At 42.2% G+C, this 17986-nt stretch overlaps 1 protein-coding gene across 12 annotated transcripts in view; it reads right to left on the bottom strand.

Moving 5' to 3' along the window:
• Positions 1 to 17986, bottom strand: part of CELF2 (CUGBP Elav-like family member 2) — a 525599-nt gene that overhangs the window by 113076 nt on the left and 394537 nt on the right. For all 12 annotated transcript variants that reach the window (XM_082385485.1, XM_082385484.1, XM_082385487.1 and 9 more), the window contains one exon: positions 5151 to 5233. In XM_082385485.1, the coding sequence (XP_082241611.1) occupies positions 5151 to 5233 (83 nt within the window). The remainder of the gene's footprint in view (positions 1 to 5150; positions 5234 to 17986) is intronic.

Raw genomic sequence — 17986 nt, 5'->3', positions numbered from 1 at the left:
GCCTGGCAAACCATAAAAATGCAATAAATATTTGTCGAATGAAGGTATGAATATCTGCATGTCCTACACGGCACGTGAGTTTGAGGACTCAAATCTGTTCAGACCGATGTTTTGACTTTTTTTTTTTTCTAACAATCTTTAAAAATGTTTTTATGATTATTTTTTTAAAATTTTCATTTAATTAAAAAAAATTGAAGTATAGCTGATTTACAATGTTAAGGGAGGGAAGGACTGGGAGTGTGGGATTAGCAGAGGTAAACTATTATATACAGGATGGATAAACAACAAGGTCCTACTGTACAGCACAGGGAACTATATTCAATATCCTGTGATAAACCATAATGGAAAAGAATATAAAAAAAAGAATGTCTATATGGGTATAACTGAGTCACTCTGTTGTACAGCAGAGATGGGCAAAACACTGTAAATCAACTAACAGTTTTAAATAAAAGGCGCCTGAGGAAAAACACTTCTTTTTGATTCAAATGGGATGGTTCGGGGGAAATTTCCATGACATGAAGAGATGGGGTTTGAGAGGTTTTTATGACAGAAATAATAATGATGATGAAAATGATAAAATAATCACCATGGCTCTGAGAACAAAGGCGTTAAATATATACTAATAATCAGAAGAGGTGGTTCAGAGTAAATGAGTACCTCAAAAAGCATTACAATGGGCAAACTGAATTTGGTTCCAGCGAGAGCCTTTGCTGTTCTGCCGAAAGAAATTAAGCCCTAGCATTCCTCTCTTAGAGGACACAGGGGAACTATTTCGTGGAGGGTCGTGTTAAAGGCTGCCGGGGAGGACTGCCGACCCACACAGGGCCAGCCAGGAAGGGGGTCATTCACGTCATGTGGGTGAACACACGTGGCCCAAGAGGCCATTTTATTTACAGCTTCTTCCTGCTGGATCAGGCCCATTTGTCTTTATCTCTCAAATCTATGTGTCGTTCCCGTCTGCCACTGCTAACATGGAGTGCTCTAAACAAATGTGCTCTTAGGGCTGTAACTCCTTAATATAAACTGCATTTAATAAAACTGGTAGTGACTCTAAAAAGAAAGGAGGAAGGCAGACTTGGAGAAAATGGCTGGAAGAAATTTGCAGTTAATATTTTACAAGACATTTGGATTCTGATTCCTCCTTGCTGCTAAAATTTAAGAGATTTTTCAAACCTGTATTCCTCTCTGTTACTACATCCTTAATTAAATTAATTTATACGGTGAATGCTCTAACGATACTGCTGGAGATTTTCAATCAAAAAGCCTTATTGCTAGAGACAATGTGTGTGAAGACCTTGAAAAAAAGAATGGCATAAGGCCTAGTGCTGTCACTGGCACAGGGCTATTTGGCCCTGACATCTGATTACTGAAGAGATCGTGGTAGTTTTCCTGTGCCTCTGCTGAGGTCGTTATTTTATTTTTTAATTAAGCTGAATTAGGTCAGTGAAAACAAAATGAATCTTGCAAGTTGCCTTCACAAGGGTTTTCTCTCTCGGAAACACAATGGCAGACGATGATATTTCTACTGAATAATTCTACCAGTGAGGTTGTGCCTGCCTGAAACCCTAAACAAAGGAAGCTATCTCTTAGCCTGATTGGCTACGTCGTCAAAGGACGGGCAATCAAGATTTGTCCAAGAACGCAAATGGCTCAGCTGTGGAAAAAGTCTAACAAGTTGGTACCAAGGCCAATGGTTCATCAAGCTCTGCTTTCTGTGCAGACATGATCACAGACTCACTAGGGATCTCAAGGGCGTGTGTGTGACTGTATAGCTTTGTTGCCTGGCACACAGCAGGCACCCGATAATCATGAGTGATTTGTTAACCTAATGAAATGTCAGTAATAAATTAGGCACTGTGCCTAAGATTTGATCTGTTGCATATGTGTCAAACCACTATTTCTAGAGCAGAGCATGATCAAACCAGGGGAAGGACCGCCCCACCCTCCGAAGTTCATTTCTTGCTCCCTGTGTTGAGCTCCTGAATTTTCTCCCTTAATTTCTAATAGTGTATTTCTAGGATTTATGTTGAGCATTTCAGAGGATGTAAGACCCAGCGTCTTTCTCAGTCACATGGTAAGAAACAGGCTTGAGAAATGTCTCCTTAATGACTTTGCACTGCTAAGTAAGGCCCAGATGCTTTGTCCTATACCTCACCACAGAAAGGGTCTCTATAATCCATACATGACATGGGAGGAAGGGTGCCTTTATATAAAAATCTGAGAGCAGACACATCCAACTGCATAAATGAACATCCCATCAGGTTTTCTTCCTCTCCCATACTAACCAAGTTCTTTGCTTCTCTCAAGAATGATAGTCTCTCAACATTCACCAAGTTTGGCTGCGTGATGAAAAGTTGCATATGACAAAACACATCAACTGCAGAAGAAAATTAAATAGGGAAAAAACCTCCAACCAAACACCAGGCACTATTTGATCTTGTTTTAAACAGAAAGTTGTGGACACTTTAGAAAAAAAGGCAGCAAGGGCATTTTTAATGGATTTTATCCACAGGAGAAATGATTACAAGCAGAAAAGCTTTAAAGTGTCAGCTGGTGATGCATTTTTCTTTATCCCTTTTATTTTTATTCAGAAAGAAATTGAAGGCATATGGCAAAGTGCATCATTAATTTCTTATTAATTTCATAATATGAAGGCAACCAGTTAAAATAGTAGTGTTACAACTTTAAATTACCGAACTCACTTGGTAGTTAATGAGAGATTTAGCACAGCAGGGATTCTGTTAAATTAAGTTGTTCCTTCACATCACAGTGGGAAAACAGGTGTATATTGGTTTAGAATTATGGAAATGTCGACTAATTCCAAGGCTTGTAATCAAACAGAAAGGCACCCTGTAATATTTTCTTCCCCAAGAATATGCATTAATCTTTTATCTGGTCCCTTTTCTTCCTGCCCACCAAAGCTCCCAGCTGATAGGAAACCACTTTCAGGTTCTTCCTGGAGCTGTTAAGGGTGACGCTGATCAGATAAAGCAATACATAAATGCAAGATGTGGAACTCTGTTCCCATGCACCTAATTTGAAATGGCAGATGTAGCAATATTGTGTGCACTGTGAAGGCTAGGAGCTTACAAATCAGACCTGACTTCTCAAAATTTTCATTTAACCCACCTCAAGTAATTGGGCATAGGAAATTGAACTGGATAAAAAGAAAGCCGAAAACAATCCACAAACCATCTTTTCCAACCCCAGATTTCTTGTCCTTAATAATGGGTTTCCAAAATCACCATCCCTGACTTCTGCATGCAGAATTTTTAAGGCGAAAAAGAGACATGGGCAACATTTTTTTTTTTTTTTTTTTTAAATACAGAAGATACTATTTGTTTGCTGAGAAAAGGGTCAGAGTAAGATGTCCCAAATGGGAGCAAACTCATCAGTCATTTATAGGTTTTTCAACATGGCCCCTTCATCAGATTACTTCTGGGTTTCTAGGGAGCATCTTCACGTATGAAAATTGCATGTTAAGAGCTATGTCCCTCCTAGTGGAGGTGATGAACTCAAATTAACCAAGCTCTGCATTAATTTAAAATAGGATGTGATGTGGCCTCTATACACCCTAAATGCTAAATAACAATTTATCATCAAGTAATTTTTTTAAACATACCGAGAAGGGATTTTGTACACTAATTACTATAAAGTATTTCTTTCTAAAAGAAGGAATACCAAGTGGGTTTTGGGTTGGATTAGGAGCCTGGAAAATAAAAAAAATATTTTTCTACCATTGCCAGTAAATATTTAACTTAGTTGCTTTGTTCAATAATGTAACCTAACGCTGCAACCTCCTAGAATTTACGTTGGAAAAATTCCATTTATACAGAGAATGAAGCTGAAATGATACTTAAAAAATCATTAGGCAAAGCACTTAGACCCAGTAAAATCTCCCTTACTAAAAACCACCTTAGAAGTTTCAGGGAGAAGTAGTTAAGTTGAACTGGGAGGGAGAATTCTGGTATCACACTTCCTTTTCTGAACCACTGTCTCTCTGATTTGCTCACACAAAAAGGGGAAAACCAAAGTGGTGTGATTTGAGACCAAGGTTCATAATTTATTACTTTTTTGTTATTACGAAGCTAATGTTTTGAAAACCTTCTACTGACTGTCTTGCCACTAAAATATTATACAATTTTCAATTGCGCTAAGGTGAATTAAACAAATGCTATCTTTTCTGGGGGTGACAGGGTATCAAATGACTTGTGTACATAGGTTAGCACGACAGATGAATGATAAAAAGTTAGAATTATACCCTGAAAACATTAGGGACATCATGTTATCTTTCTTTTACTATTATCAAACCAGGTTTCAATAAAATCATTAACATAGCACTGATTACCAGAGGTTCTTCACTGTCACTTACACAAATCATTATGCTATTAAATTAACTCATCCCTGATATTTGAGTCAACAGGGAAGATATCCCAACAGCACAGAGAAATTTATACCAGCATACACTAGATAAAACTGTCACAGCCCCCCAGAAATCATGTATTCTGATGAAGTAGCTATAGCCCACATCAGTTCATTTCTAGTGAATGGTAACAAGCATCCAATATTACTGGGAAGGAAATGGAAAAAAATTGTAAGCTTTGTATTTTCTGTTCTCTATCGACATGAAGCCGCAAATTGGGCATTAAAACATTGACTTTGTTAACCACCATTGACTGTTTAGAAACCATTAGGAGGTTGAATATTATGGCTGTGCAGGGTACATTTTTGTCCTTTCAAAAGAAAAATCTAAGGACTAAATTTGAAAAGAGGCTCCTGGTGAGTAAAAGCTTTTCCTTTTCCATTTGCTCCTCTTGTGCGTGTGTGTGTGGAGTCCCCCCCGCCCCTTTTTGAAACTGCAGCCCACCCAGTACTCTTCGCAGCCACTGGGACCCAGTGGGGTCACTCTGATTTTCTAACCAGGGGACATGCTCTCTGAGAGGTCTTTCTGTCAGCGGTAATGCCAGCGTTTCTTGAGGGGCTGGCCAGCTGCTCTGGCTGCTGCAGGGGGGACGGGGGGTGGGGTCAGCACACCCACCTCAAAAGCCCAAAGTCATTTTTGGCACTAAGAGCCCATCACTAGAACCTTCAGTTGAAAGGACCATTTTCAAGCAATAAAGTGATTTTGGTACAAAAGTAAACCGACTCACCCCAGGTAAAGTTTTAATATTGTGCAGTGCATTCTGGGCCTCAAGTGCAGCTTTTCTTGTATAAAATGTTACGAAACAACAACCTACAGAGAGAAATGAAAAGGTTTTAGAAATTTCTGTGAATGCTTTGCTTCGATATAATGGAGACTGGGGCGAACGAGTCATCTACTTAAAAGGATGCGCAATTTAAAAATAAAGTGCACGGGAACAGTAATAACAGCTCAGGCATTTACACAGCGCCTTTCATCCTAAATCATATTTATTAGCTTTTCCCCACTTTGGGGAGTCAATTCATAACTGTGCACCAACTACCGGGAATCCAGCTCTTCAGGAACGAGGGCGGGAGGTGGTGGGCGACTTGTTAGTGGGACTTGTGGTGCACCCACGGCATCCAGCGAAGTGCTTAATCACAAGCACAATAGCAAAAACTTACATTAACTATAATTTTCTTAAAGGATATCTCCAGAACGTCACCCTTTTAAAACACTTTCTCAACTCCAAGGTTTAGACAGCTGGATAATAAGCTCCCTAGGAGCTGGGATTGTGCTTTATTCTTTTTAACTTCCACCACAGTACATAATGCAAAATTCCATACATGAAACACGCAATGTTTGTTCGCTGAAATGAAAGACTCTATTTTAACCAGTTGAGGAAGTAAGCTATGATGCGGTGGGCATATGCTGAAACATGTTTGCAGACTCTGTCCCGTATATTAAATATGGCTGTGGTATGTCAACTGGTAACCTCTTGATTCCTCGTTTCTCAGAGCTGATGGGAGTCCAGGCTGAAGACCCCTCCAAGAGAGACCAGCATATACCCTCTTCCCACCCAACTCCCTCCACCAAAGAAAATGGTCGTGAAAACTTTTTACATTCCTTCTGCATTCTAAAGGATGGCTGACCCCTTCTTCAGCCTGTATCTAAATATACTGGTTAACATATGTGGTTAAACCAGAGGAAGATGCCGGTTAATTATCTATTAATTAGCATATAGTTTCTTAGCACAATCAGGCTTAGAAAAAAGGGACAAAAACTTTGGAAATTAAAAAAAAAAGATGCTGCCTCTGACCTGGGCTGCCTTGGATGAGTTGGGCTGAAAAAAAAAAGCAGAGAGATGCAGTCACCCAGATTGTACATATTTCATCCTGATCCTTATCCTAATGCTTGGAGAGATGGAGAGAGCCTTGAGAGGTCCTCAAACGCCAAGTACAGCAAGTGGCATGAGAGAAAGTCACAGCACTAAGGCATCAACGTTGGCTCTATTTAGGGGAATGATGTAAGTGAAGAAACGTAGCACAGCTGGAGAGCAGGAAGTTGGCACCACAAACCATCAAAGGTTCAAAATCATACACTGGCATCTACTTTTCAAAACAAAACTCATTCAAAGGAAGAAAATAAAGTACAATACCATCCATAAAACATTCCAAAATGCATATGCTTCCTCCTTATTTGGCAAAAAAAAAAACTTGGAACCTTGTTGTCAAATACTTGGTTTCACTGGAGTCTACTGAGATTAAATATGTAAGGCCTCCACCTCCTGGACAAAGGAGAGTATGATCATAGCTCCTCGGCATTTAAAAAACTCCATGCCTCCAAGGATCAGAAACTCTTAAAGTATATCATTTGCATGATGGAGGGATACGAAAATTATGAAGTGTCCTTAAAGAATCACAGATAGACAGAGTGTTCCTTTTTATATGAGCTTCCCATTTCAGCTATTTGAGTTCTTTGACCAGAGTTCATTTGGCCATGCTGCCTGGTGGTAGATTTTTTTCCTGAACTAATCAAATTAATGTGTGATTTCCAGCTTCAATGGCATAACCTAAGTCCAGAAAAGCTATAGGAATTGCTTCAAATCAAGGAATGATGTTAAACAGCAGAGTCAAGTCCCAGCTTCCAGTATCCATTGTAATCACTTTAAGAGGAAGAAAAATTATATTCCCCTAGGCTTGATACAGAAGGAAGAACAGGGAAAGAAAACCATGATGCAAAAGAATATTTAAAAAGAGAATGTATAACTGAATCACTATGCTGTACAGCAGAAATTAATACAACATTGTAAATCAACTATACTTCAGTAAAATTTAAAAAAAAAGAAAAGAAAAGAAAAGAAAAACAGGGAAAGACATCATCTCTGTCTTCCAAAAGCTTCTAACAACCAGACTCTCAGTAAGTTCTCCTTTCTCTCTCCTGGGCTTATGGGGTTGGCTTCTGGGTAAGCAAGCAATGAGGACGCTCTGAACTTCAACTTCAAAATCGAAGCTACAAACTCTGATGCTTTCAAGCAGGTAGATTTTGAGGGTGTGATACTTAAAAAATAGAAGATTTCGGATGCAGTAGAAGTCATAAGGCAGTCTGCATGCCTGGAAAGAAGGCAATTAAGGAAGAATGATCTCAGCAGAAGGAAAACAAATGCCAGTCTGGCCAAGCTCAGAGCTAAGAAGGAAAAGCTGAGGTTGGCCTAAAAGAGCAGTGTAATGACAAAGGGAACGGAAATTATGAATGACAGATGATAAGATAAAAGCAACGAAGAATAAAGATGATGTAAACTGAAGGAATCTTGTTGTTGGGTCACTGTGGACCCAACACACAGTGGTCTCAGGAATAAAGAATCCCTTCCTGTCTTAAACACCCAAACAAAATCCCTACCACTTCCCATGGCCTGAAATTCCACTGGGAAGGTGCAGTTCATTTGCTATTTAAGTATTAAAATGCTACCCTTGAGGAAGGTAATATGTAATTGTTCCTAGCTATTTACACCTTGAATTTGGCAACTTCAAGTGCTTCCCTCTTGAACAAGGTTCTTAGTGAACAGAAGGTGGTTTCTGTGTTTGTTTTGTTTTGCTTTGAGAAAGAGCAAGTTTGAAGCTGATGTCTGAGCAGCGTGGGATGGGGGTGAAGAGGGGCAAGAATGCAGAGAGGAGTCTTAATGGACAGAAGGGAGATGGAAAGATATTCCAAATCTCGAACTCTTTCCAATTTCATCCAGGATCCACTCTGCCTATGCAACCGACAGGGTGAAATCAGGGATTTGTCACTACAGATCCTCTTTGAACTGTGCATAGCTTTGAACTCTTTTACTCTCGTCCCATCTAAACAAAGACCCTGGAAGAACATGCCCCTTGAAGCTCCAGTGCTAGTTGTAATACATAGAAGAGTATCCTGGACACCACTGGTGATACGCCTAACCCCTCACTGCTCACCAACCCCCAACCCAAAAGCTCAGCTCCATAGGCACCATGCTTGGCAAGCAAACTTGGGACCTTTGAAGGAGGTATCCCATCTCCAGGTGGGCAGAGCCCCAAGGCTCAGTGAGTAGAGCTCGGGCTGAATTTCTGCCCCGACTTGTAGCCTCAGCTGGGCACCCTCATGCAATGAACCACTCGCACCAACATGGGGGCTCTGGGGGAATCTCACCCCAAGACTTCTTTTGGTTTCACACATTCGGTTCCTGAATGACTCAGTGGAAAATACCTTACTTCCTCTATACCTGAGCTACTTTAGCTGCATCACCCCTAAAGCAGTGAATAAAAACCAGGTCTGGGGACTTCCTTGGTGGCACACTGGTTAAGAATCCGCCTGCCAATGCAGGGGACACGGGTTGGAGCCCTGGTCCAGGAAGATCCCACATGCCGTGGAGCAACTAAGCCCATGCACCACAGCTACCAAGCCTGCTCTCTAGAGCCCACGAGCCACAACTACTGAGCCCTCGTGCCACAACTACTGAAGCCTGTGTGCCTAGAGCCCGTTCTCTGCAACAAGAGAAGCCACCACAATGAGAAGCCCACGCACTGCAATGAAGAGTAGCCACCGCTCCTACTTGCCTCAACTACAGAAAGCCTGTGTGCAGCAACAAAGACCCAATGCAGCCAAAAATAAATAAATAAAATAAATTTATTTTAAAAAACATACAAAAAAACCAGGTCTGCCTACCACTCCCTCCCCCTGAAAAAAAAAAAACCCTACATGGATATATAACCAAAGGGTTTCATTCAGAATAAATTTTTTTTTAACAGTCAAAATTATTCCTTCCCTTTCTTGGGCTAAAAATGTCTTGCACTTCATTCAGCATGCATACTAATTGACTTAATAAAAGTAATGTTTCATTAAGTTATCAGAAAATCTGCGGTAGAAATACTCCCAATTTCAACATTCATCTTAGAGTCAGCCATTTGTGTTTTTCCCCCGATGGGACATGAGTCTGGACACTTCCAGAGTAAGAATGTGTTTCGCAGACTCTTGCTTCTATGAGTACTCTCCCAGCTAAACAACCACAGACTTTTTTAGTAGTCAATCACTTGATATACTCACTTAAAATCTTAGACTCATTGACCTGCAGAGATCATTTCAACACAGGAAGGGAGAAATATCATTAATGTTTGCCCTGAGATGGTGATCATCATGGCAAAAGGCCAGGGAGCGACTCTAGATCCTAGAAAACCCATGGAGGTGCAACAGGGTTGGAATTTTCTTTCCTGCCTACCCTAACTGGATGGACAGCTGTTAAGGGAACCACCTGGCTTTTAGATTTCCCCGCACCAGCTGTAACTCAGGTCTGAAATTTACCGGATTCGTTTGCAGGTCAGCTGCAACACCAGATGGCCCAGCAGTCTGATTCGGGGGACAGACCTCCCTCCTCCACCAGGCTCTGCTTCCAACATCATTGTAAGGTGGGTGGTTAAACGCCGACAACAGCCCCGGGCACTCTTCAATGGTCAGCGGCTGCGACGTGCACCCGAGGTGACCACCCCTCCGGCGTCAGCATCGCTCCCAGAATCCGCTTTCCCTGCTGCCTGTGGAGTGCAGAGCAAGGCCTGCTCCACGTCATAGACGGGAAGCCACCTGCCAGGGGACGCCGGGGATGGGCAGAGCCGAATGCTTCAGCCAGCCTCAGCCCTCCTGTTACTGCTCTGTGCGGCTTCACATTTTTCTGCGCTACCCGTCTGACACAGTCTCATAAGCACTCGCACTTTATAATTCTTGCCACCTTTATCCACTGGCTCTGGAGTTTCTGCCAGTGGCAGCAGCCAGCTTAGGAAAGATAAACATGATGTCCCACGCCCAGGTGACTTCGTGGCATCCCACTTTCCAAGAGTTTCAACAATTCACTGTGTTAATAAGAGCTCTGGATTTCGGAGCAAAAAATTAAAAAATCCATCTGTTGCATGTCTATTTATCAGGCCCATCCCCATGGCCTCACCATGGCTCTTTAAATTCACGGGTAGAACAGGTTAGGGGGTAAAACTCGAGAGGTGATTCCAGAACCAAATATCAGTGTTTCAGGCCTATGCAGAGCCTAACATGCCCACTAGTGATGACTCCTGTACTGAACCGCAAGAGACGCTGCTGAGTCTACATACTGCAGGGGGTGTCACGTGAAAGCTCAGTGGCCGTTACCATCTCCCTGTGAATTCACTGTGCGGCTCAACTTTGACCACCTGGCTGACCCCTAGGAAGGCCACTTAAGACGGATCTGTTTGGACGGGGAAGAAGGTCTAGAGAGAAAGGTCCTGGGGTGCAGAGTGCCCACCGCGAAGGCCACCAGTGTGAGGCCTCCCTGTGAGCATCTCTGGATGGTCAGGAGGCACCCAGGGGACGCTGCCCCCCAAGGGAACGAGCCAGGGGAACTGGGAGCCTCTGATGGCCCGATTCCCACAAGTTGGCAAGTTCAGCGATCTGGTTGCCCATGTTCAGCTTGTAAAGCAATGTGTCATCAGGATCATAATTGTGTGATATGATTAGACCATCTTGTACCGTAAGTTGAGAAGGGTAATCCTCAGAGACGCCAAGAGCTACCTACTCCAAATAGGGTAGTTGGTGTCTGACTATATTTCCTCACAAATACTTTCTGCTGCCATAAAAAGTTCCCTCAGGTATTCTGCTGGCTTCACTGCTGAATAATCTGAGACACCGTGACGAGGTTTTTGCTGTTTCCGAAGATAAAGCCTCAAAGAAGACAGGCCAGTGGTCTCTCTACACACACATACACACACCGCCCCCCAAGTAGTGTACTTAAAGCCATCAAGAAGACACTCAACTTTACTGAAAGACTTTAATTTTAAATGATCAAGTAGACTTATCCTAAAAGAAACCATCTGGATTATCACCAGTCTTTTCAAACCACAGCTGTTTCTCTTGGAAAGCCTAACTTGGAAACTCTTGGTAATAATACTCACAGGGGAAAAAAAATGCACTACTTATGTAGAGATAACCAGTTTATATCATGGCCTGTCCTGAGTCAAACAGCACTTAATTTACATTCTTCCGTGTGGAGGTCGGTGTAGACACAGCCTGAGAGAACGGTACTGAGATCAGATTTTAAAATTAGTTCTGCCCTGAAGAAAACTGACACCATACTTGTTCAAGAAACTTCTCTGAGGTTACCAAATTGGGGAGGAAGGAAACTAAGGTTTGATGCTCTGAAGACACCATTTTATAAAAAGACAGTTTTCTTTAAGTATTTGGCTCTAAAATATGGACAGCATGGTAGTTTTTTTACTCTGTGTGTTTGGTTTTAAAGAATCCAGGTATAAAGATGGGAGGTCAGTGACTTGAAAGGTTTGCAATTATTGAAATAGTCACTTGTCTGCTGCAGGGTAGAAATTTCAGATCATATGCCAACAATTACACTCTCAATAGCACAGGAAGCCAGCCCTACGTATGGCTGGTCTAGTGGAACATTCCTCACGATTCTCCTGGAGCCACCAGCTCCCTCTCCTTGAAAGGTTGCTCCCATAAATGGGAGAAAGGGCCTTTTTTGGAACGTTCTAGTCCTGATTGTTAATACTTTTTCTGATGCAACTCTTCAGTAACATCTTAATATGGGAAACTGTGGAATGTTTTCTGAAATACAAGCAACTAGACAACTTGAGGATAGAGGAGAGAAGGTGAAAAAATGATTTCCCACAACGCTGTGGCCAAGCTGGTAAAATAAAAAGTACTTCAAGTTCGGAGCTTCTGGTGTTGTGTACGTGGACACCTGTCTCCCCAAGTCAACTCTGTCCTTGGGGTATAAAGAGGGGTCATCCACATCCTCAAGGTCACTCAACATCTCATACAAGAAATCTGCATCACTGTCAAAACCTACACAAATAAACACTTGAAAACAACCACAGAAAAATCTTGTGCTGATTGAATTGTGTACGTATTTATTTCTTTTAAAAAAAAAAAAAGGAATAGCCCCGGCAGAGAGATTCAGTTCAAGCTGTATTTGAATTCAAGACAGCAACAGGGTCACCATGGTGTAAACTGAAAATTCCTTCAAAGGCTGCCTCTGAATTCTAAGGGGCCGTCAGATCAAGAGACCAAGGCCCTGCGAGGCTAAATGACTGAACCTGCTACGCTTTTTTTTCTTTCTGTGAATGAAGCTCTCTTTTGTCTACACATTTGCAAGCAAAGCAAGTGCTCCCTTTACACAAGTCCAACTGCAGTTGGGATGTTGGCTTCGTGTTGAGTCAGTTGCACAGTTTAAGTCAAAAGAGGATGGACTTCTCATTGTTGCTTCCTCTTATCATCTGTTTTCTCCCCCAATCTCAGCCACTATGTAGAGGATTTCATGCTTCTTTGAACGTTGTTGATCTCAGTGGTGCACTTTATGCTCAAGTGAATCTCCCACATGCTAAGTAAGGTTTTGACTATCAACCATGGGCTTACCCACTGCCAAGACCCTTGACTTTCAGTTTCTACAAGGCAGTTATAGGTTCAAAAACCCCATCAAAAAATACCCTGAATTAAATTGTTAAAGTAAACTTAGCACTGACCTTAAAAAAAAAAAAGAAGTAGCCTTCCAGTGGTCTAGGAGATGACCCTCAAGAGTCTTGAGGAAAAGGACAATGGCAAAATGCCATCCTTCCAAAGAACACAGATGCTTCAGGAGGCAAACTGGTCCCCTGGAGAAGCACGGATGGATCGCTTTCCTCAGCCTAAAGTCCACCCCTCAAAAGAACTGGCACTGCCGGTTAAAAACCACATCCAATGCACTGTTATTAACTTGGGGCCCCATGGTCCTAGGTCTTTCTTTATTCTTTCTACTTTGTCCTCAAAACATGGCTTGCTTTAGAGGAATGTAAGATGGGACTTAACACATAATGCTACTGATGTCACAAGCTGCATTTAAAATTCAGTCCCCTGGAACCCTCCTACACTGTTGGTGGGAATGTAAATCGGTGCAGCCATTATGGAAAACAGTATGGAGGTTCCTTAAAAAACTAAGGATAGAGCTACCATATGATCCTGGGCATATATCTGGAAAAGATGGAAACTCTAATTTGAAAAGATACACGCACCCCAATGCTCATAGCAGCACTGGTTACAATAGCCAAGACATGAAAGCAACCTAAGTGTCCATCAAAGATGAAAGGATAAAGAAGATGTGGTACATATATACACAATGGAATACTACTCAGCCATAAAAAAGAATGAAATTTTGCCATTTGAAGCAACATGGATGGACCTAGAGATTACCATACTGGGTGAAGTCAGACAGAGAAAGACAAATATTACATGATACCATTTATATGTGAAATCTACAAAATAATAGAAGTGAATTTATTTACAAAACAGACACAGATTCACAGACATAGGAAACAAACTGATGGTTACCAAAGGAGAAAGGTGTGGGGAGATATAAATTAGGAGTATGGGACTAACATATACACACTACTATATATAACATAGATAAACAACAAGGACCTACTGTATGGCACAGGGAACTCTATTCAATATCTTGTAATAACCCGTAAGGGAAAAGAATCTGAAAAAGAATCAATCAATCTATCTATCTGCCTATGAACTCTATCTATCCATCCCATCCACCTGTCACTATCTGTCTATCTGAATCACTTTGCTGTATACCTGAAACTAACACAATACTGTAAATCAACTATACTTCAATAAAAAAAATGATAAAATTCAGTCCCCTGGCTGCTAAACACATTTATGTATTCCCTAGTATGATTTCCTTATCGTGGCCCCTCTGAACTTGGATGCTGTGCCAAGGTGGTTGTAATGATATCAACTGAGATATCAAGGAAAAGAATTTTAAAAAGCAGCGAAGCAGAAATTCCTTAAATGGTAAGAACCTGCAAGAAGATGAAAGGGTTTTGTTTTGCATCCTTTTTTTTTTTGCTTTAAACTCAAAAGAAAAAAAAATTAGAGGAAGTTAACGTGTCATCTTTTTCTTGGCTTCTATGCCTGTTCCACAGAATCAAGGAATTTTACAATTAATTAACTTGAGTCACCCAACTCTCCACCCCCCTCCCATAGCATGCTAGCCAAAAGCCCACAATCACACAAGTAGCTCAGAGCAAAGGCAAAACCACCCACATCACTAATGGTTCACAGCCGCCTTCAAAGTCAATGCCTATCATAGGAGAGTTTGCCATGAACCACCCCTGATAGGTTCTGCTTTCCTCTGAAGGATCCTCAAGACGGCTTCAACCTCCTCTCATGTCACCGAAAATGTCTTTTTATACCCCAAACCTCCCCTGTTTTAAACTTCTAACAGTCTTCTCTAAGACAAAGCAATTTTTTCTCTCTCTATGTAAAAGTGGGACTTCCAGAGCGAGAATAACAGCTACCCAATACAAATGCCACATCCTGCAGAAATCAACTTTTAATGAAACCGTATCCAATTAGCTTATTTTTATAGAGTTTCATATAATGGGCACCCTGATGTAAAAAGTAGTACCATCTGGCCATTACCTTGGAAGCAGACGGAGCCGTCATTCTGCTTTCAGTACCTGAATTATGTGGACACCACTGTTTGGCCCACCAACTGCAATCCCAAGGGAATCCCCAGGGAATTTCACTGACAAAGCAGGAGCTGTGCTTATGACTTCTGGCTGCCTGGGGCGCAGATCCTATGCTCCTCCAAGAACCCCGACTCATGTCCCCAGCAGGAGGACCCCTAGACAGTAAATCAGTGCCAACTTTTCAACCAGGGAGACAGTGCTGATCTCACGGGGCTCCGTGCAACCCCGCACCCTTTCCTGAGACTCTGCACCTGACATGCTGGGACCACAGCCGGTTAATTGGCCACAAGATCACAATCTGCCCTGGTGACTTTTCTTGGAGGAACCGTCTCCTGATACGCCCATGGCCCTGTGAAGTGAGGCACGCTCTCCAAATCCTCTGCCAGGCAAATGGAGTTTCTTTCTTTCTTTTTTTTTTTTTTTTTTTGACCTAGATTAAATCTACCGCATTTTTAAGCCTTTTGGGAAAGCAACCAGGAGGGATGTGCATGGATCTGTGTGTACTGCAATACTTCCTCACCAATTATTATGTAAATCCCAACAACTGCAGGACACAGATCGAAAAGATATCAAGGGCAAAATTGCTGGGATCTGCTTTTTCCCCTTTCCCTGGGCCTCTGAAATAAGCCACTTAGGTTAAACCATTTCAGTGTAATAGCTATAAAAGTATCTGAAGAATTTTAAAGTCACCCTTTCCCCTGATGGGACAATCACTGCACGTAGCTGTTTCTTAAAGTCTCCCACTCTGCTCTAGGCATTGGAAGGTGAGTTTACGGTGCCGTGCGTGTCTGCCGAGGAGTCACGGGGACAGAATGTAGAGGGCAAGCAGTCTCCTTTGTTAAGAAATGCAAAGGAATAAGCAAACTGTGGATTTGATTAATTTGTATTTTTAAAATATTAACTCTAGAGTAGGAAGGAGGGCTATAGTTTTTCTTTCAAGGTAAGAAAAAAATAGGTTGAACATGACAAGCCAACAAGAAGGCCATACTGGGTGGTCTCCCTAAAGTCAGTGTGTCTGGCCCCAATTCCTGGGCTGGTCAGTCCCCCACGAGTCTTGGTGGCAGAGAGGGTTCTAGGGGGGCATGGCAGCACAGGCTTTTTCTCCAAGGGTCCAGAGGAGTGAGCAAGGCCTCAGGCTGAGTTAATCAAGATACCTTGACATAGATTAAGGAAGGTGTCCCAGGGTTAAATGTGGTAGAAGATAGTTCCAATTAAAAAGGATTTAGTTTCAAAAGCACCGAGGGACCTCATTAAAAAGAAGTTTCTAATATAAGGTTATTGTGTAGTATGCGTTCTCTTGGGGACAGGATGTCGTTATAATTAGGAGTCTGGTGGCAATGAGAGTCATTTTCCTGTGATTCTCAATTCAGCACACTGGGCCATGAGATGCTTCCTGGCCAGACCACTCTCGTAAGTCTCAACTTCACTGTCCTGCTTTGATGGCCGGGCAACTTGTACTTGCCAAGTCTACACATTCAGACCCCTTATGTTGGCTTCAATAAAATACAGCTCAGCACTTTAGCACTTACTAGTGGTATCACTGGTATTCCAACTTCTTATGGGCCCGTTCTAGGTGGGGCTGGACTCTTTTATAAGAGGCTTTGAATCCAGACTAGAGCCAAGGTATTTTTCCTGTTATGGGGGTGAGGAAAGTCATATTTATTTCCTCATTCTGATCTTTACGGGTCAAAATGAAATGGAGGCAAACTCATTGGCTATAGAAACTGCATGTTGGCTCAAGTAAAGATCTGTCCTTATTTTAGACCTTTCCTGTGGCAGATGGCTTCAGAGAGCTGATATTCATGGGCATTATAACCGCCTCGCCCACTCCCATGAAAACTAAGGCATCTTTCATGTGCATGTAGATCGGGGAGGGAGATATTTTTACAAATTGCCTGGAACAGCAGAAATCATATAAGAAATGCACTTTTGTAGCCAAGTATAAATTGATGTTCTAGGGATAACAGGCAAGCATCCTTGGTCCCAGAGTTCTCAGGGCAGAGACTATGACAGGTTTCAAAGTGGCCCTGGATATTTCCTCCCTGCTCTGTTCATAAAGCTTTGCTGAGGTCATCCTTTCCTAGCACTTCAGACAGACTGGGTGTTGGACACATTTCTGAAACTCTCTAAGCTGTTTTTCCTTACTTTTAAAACAGGGTAACAGCAGCTCTATCCCAGGGTTATTAAACAAGGTAATTTATGAAAATGTATATAGACCACAGGTCCTGGTATATACACTGACGTGCTTAATAAGTGTTAGAGATTATTGCCCACCGTAAATCTGTTGCGTTCCTCCATAAAGCCCCTGGCCCACACAGACCCTGTGCAGGTGCCCTACGAGGCAGGTGAGAGACAGTCAGCATTACCCTGATTATTTAACAAAAAAACGCCCCCGAGGTACAGAAAGGCAGCATTCGCAGGCCAGCCGCAACTTCACGCTGCTCCCCGCTGGCCTCTGGATGGAAGGGAGGCAAGCGAGCCTCTTTTGCAAGTGATGACCATACACCTGGTAACAGGGTTTGGAATTGATTTTGTTGTCTTGCTTTCTGAAGTAATTACTCGGAACTGGCCAAGTCCGCCCATTTGCATGGCCCTTGAGGACCCTGGACATCCATTTACATGGCCTCTGAACAGTCAATCCATTTTAATGGAATCATTTTGAGGACTTTCCTTTTCAGAGTACAACAGAATTACCCCCAACTGTACACTTGATGGTACTCCCCCAAGAGGCAAAAATTCCCTAAAACAGTGAGTTATTTGAAATAAACCCTGTGGCTGTCTAATGAGCATACCTGGGTTTCATCACTATAAACCTTTAACCACGGACCTGTCATTTTCCTGTATTTTACAGCAACCGGGGAGGGGGAAAAGAAAAAAGAGCAGTGATCCTGGGCTCTGCATGAAGAGGTGGGGTTCTAAATGTCAGGATCAGGAGAGGAGAGGAAGGGACACGTGAGGAGGAAGACCGGGGACAGATGTAGGCATCCCCTGAAAAAAGGGGTTCCCAGCAGCTGGATTTCATTTTGAGAGTTGCCATCACACGATGATAAGACACAAGAAAAAAAAAAAAATCACTGCCTGCTTG

This window comes from Balaenoptera borealis, assembly GCF_965194805.1.
Source record: "Balaenoptera borealis genome assembly, chromosome: 3".
Lineage (NCBI taxonomy): Eukaryota > Metazoa > Chordata > Mammalia > Artiodactyla > Balaenopteridae > Balaenoptera > Balaenoptera borealis.
This window is presented reverse-complemented; position numbering and strand designations above follow the sequence as displayed.